Below are 3,439 nucleotides of genomic sequence, written 5' to 3' on the forward strand. Positions count from 1 at the left end.
GTAGGTACGTTTGCGAAGATTTTATTCTGTATAAAGATCCGTAGTCTAGTTACAAATAATGTCGCTTTTGGATATTATGTTCGATACTTATCAAATGTTGTGTTTATGTGATTTATTAATAATATATATTGTATATTTTCAATAACGGTTCGCACGATTTTTCAGGCATTTCTGATAATTTGACAGAAAAATGTTTGAAACAACAGTTTGTTTGAATTTTTCAGAAAGGGGGAGGGGCTGGTGTGAAGCTTACACTTTACACTTTACGTCTTTACACTTTACACTCTATTACACTCGCTGTACACTCACTTTACACTTTACACTCACTGTACACTCACTTTACACTATCCACTTTACACGGTATTACACTCGCTTTACACTGCATTACACTCGGTTTACGCTGTATTACATTCACTTTACACTCACTTTACACTTTATATACTTTATACTTTACACTTTGCATTTTACACTGTACACTGTTTATATCTAAAGATCTTATTCTAAGTTCGCAGCCATTAGCTCTCGATATTATTCGCGACGAAGAATACTTCGTCGCGAATAATACCGATTACCAGGTCTCACCACGTGGAGGTTGCTGCGACTGGAGACCCGGAGATAGAAGGAATCAAACTTCCTTCGATCTCCCTCTACATACAGTATACATACATAGATGCATACTCTACATAGAGTCGACGAGCTTAATACTAAGTATGAAACCGTGGAAATCAAAGGAAAAGAAAATTCCCTTCGATTTCCAAAGTCAAAGTCTGACTCTGCCAAATAATTATTTGAACTAAATGGAAGGTAAATTGAGATCGCGACACGACGCGACCACGTAACTGGACTTACAGAGTCAGTTCCGTTTCCTCTGGTGGGCCTGATTCGAGAGAAAAGACGATCAACGTCTCCGCCAGTACTCTACTCCCTGCATACCTGCTGCCGAGGGCCCGGATCCGACCTTACAGTGTACGACGTAGGTAGCACCGCGTCAGGTTGCCCTGCCCTGGCGACACCAGGTATGTCTGACGGTCGTAGAGTCCCGAAACGGAGTTCTACTCTCTGCACAACGTCAGGAGTCCAGGACACGACTTGCATCCGTCTGACGGCTCTTTTGAGCTGCGCTGCGTCGGGAGCCAGGACTTCGCCTGACGCGTACAGAGAGTAGAGGATTCCTCGGAGGCGTCGATTGACCCTCTCTCAAATCAGACCCACCAGAGGACGGCAACCGATCTCGGCCAGGCACATGATGGGTCACTACACTTATCACATGAAGCAGTAGTAACCGAAGTGGAGCACGAAGTTGCGAGTCCAATATGGACCTACGAACAAACAAAAGAATTGAACAAATGATTAATAATTATTTGACAGAGGAAAGACACTCGTACATCCATGCCTTAAAACTAACTTAGGTACATGCCTTAAAGCTAATTAAGATACATGCCTTAAAACTAACTAGACTAAACTAAGGCACCCACAAGCAATACCAAGTAAAAACTACAAGGAAGAATAGGATGGACGCGAGACGCGGACGCGCGATCGCGAGATCCATACCGACCGAAGGATCGTCGAAGAATGAGACCGCGCCCTTCGCATACCTGCTTGGGCGGCGGCCGTGGTTCGCTCGTGTCTCTCGAAGTAGAGAAGGGGAAGGGCGAACAACAACCGCGTGACGGTCGCGTCAAGGCTCGTTGAATCCATCCAGAAAATAATTCGTGAAACATTAATATCACAGCAAAATCATATTCCCCATCGTTGTTTAAATAATAAGTCTTGTTAATAATTAATTATAACTACTGTCAGCAATTAATGTTTAGTTGGTCCAATCAATAGATATTAAAATATTGACAAACTCACGATTAATGTCTCGAATGAATACTTATTCTGAACCGTGATTGTTATTAATGTTTAATCGAACACTGAATGATGCTGTATATATCACAAATGGTCAATTATATCGGAGATATTAAGTTTCAATTGTTCCAATCAATAGATATTAAAATATAGAAAAATATCTTATTCTCGACTTTTCATGTTCGGAAATATTACTTTCTCAAAAAACATTGGTATAATAATCTAAAACTTTATAATGCATTGAATACGTTCATCTCCGAATGAATTGAATATTTACAATGCATATAGTAACATTTATTCTTCGATTAAACATTAACAAGAATCACGGTTCAGAATAAGTATTTATCGAACACAGTAATCGTGAGAAATTTTTAAATATCGTTATATCTGTTAGCTAGAGTAACTAAAAATTAATTTCTGATAATAGTTACTTTAATTATTAACAATATTTGTTCAAGCAATGACCGAGAATATGGCTTTGCTGTAATATTACACCGCATGGACAGCGGTAGATGCTTTTTCTAAAAATATTCAAAACCATTACTAACCAATAGGTAATTAGCTCGTGATTTCAATCAGCAACCAATTACGTCTCTTTTGAGTAGCTTCGTATGGGGACTGGCTAACAGTTTCCAGAATATTGGACCACATAAGTTTTGTCTCGCTGGATCGCTGAAATATCATACTGTGTGCCGGTCGGAACTTGCCCTCAAAGCAGAAGCAGCTTATAATACATATTAACAAAATTGTATGTGGCATCGCTTGTTAGCGCAGCAGTCACGGCGTCATATGTGTTGGCGATCGGCAATATAATAAACCATTTCGTCGAGATCTCGACGAGAATTTGAAATAATTTTGATCTCGCCCAAATCTTGGCATGCTAAATCTCGATATCGATCTCGAATGTTACAAGTAATCTCGATTTATAATCGCATCTCGAAATCAAGACGAGATCGAGATTTATCTAGCATCACTACAACGACATACTGTATTAAAACCTTGACGTGTCTTTTAATTGAGAAATATCAGGTGACCAGTGACAAAATGTATCAGCTTCTGCCAAGTGACATTTAAATATACGTCACACGCAAACTTATTGTTTGTAGATTGCACGAGACCTAGACTCTTACCTGGAACATTATGGACGAATCTTAGTAAGACAAACGAAATTGCCTATCGACTGGTACGCTGATCCAAGGAGGAGAAACAACACTTGGGAACCATGGATGAACTCGGGAGCTATGCCTAAGATACCTAACACCGCAGCAGTGTTTGGACACTTGGTGTACTGTATCCACGTTACGATCATTTTTATTTACATGTTTCTGAATACACTACTTTGATCGTGTAACATTCATTTAAATTATGTACACTGTCGGTCATAAGTATTAGAGCACCTACAGTATGTGAATTAATTGTAAGAAAAAGTCACTCCATATTCTTTAGTGTAATAATATTAATAATTTATTAATTTTCAGTCCGGTTAGATCTTCTAATTCCTTCAAATAGCCTTTAGTCCGTTGTCGTGCATAAATAGTTCCAACGAAACGAAACTCTAACAAACGAGTACAAATATTCGAACCTTTAG

At 39.1% G+C, this 3,439-nt stretch overlaps 1 protein-coding gene across 1 annotated transcript in view; it reads left to right on the forward strand.

Annotated features, from left to right (window-relative positions):
* Positions 1–3,433, forward strand: part of LOC128879944 (arylsulfatase B-like) — a 16,031-nt gene extending 12,598 nt beyond the window's left edge. Inside the window, exons 6-7 of the mRNA XM_054129522.1 lie at positions 2,682–2,880; positions 2,958–3,433. Coding sequence (XP_053985497.1) covers positions 2,682–2,880; positions 2,958–3,194 — 436 coding nt within the window. The 3' untranslated portion in view covers positions 3,195–3,433. The remainder of the gene's footprint in view (positions 1–2,681; positions 2,881–2,957) is intronic.
* The last annotated feature ends 6 nt before the right edge of the window (positions 3,434–3,439 follow it).

Source organism: Hylaeus volcanicus, chromosome 7 (assembly GCF_026283585.1).
Source record: "Hylaeus volcanicus isolate JK05 chromosome 7, UHH_iyHylVolc1.0_haploid, whole genome shotgun sequence".
Classification (NCBI taxonomy): domain Eukaryota; kingdom Metazoa; phylum Arthropoda; class Insecta; order Hymenoptera; family Colletidae; genus Hylaeus; species Hylaeus volcanicus.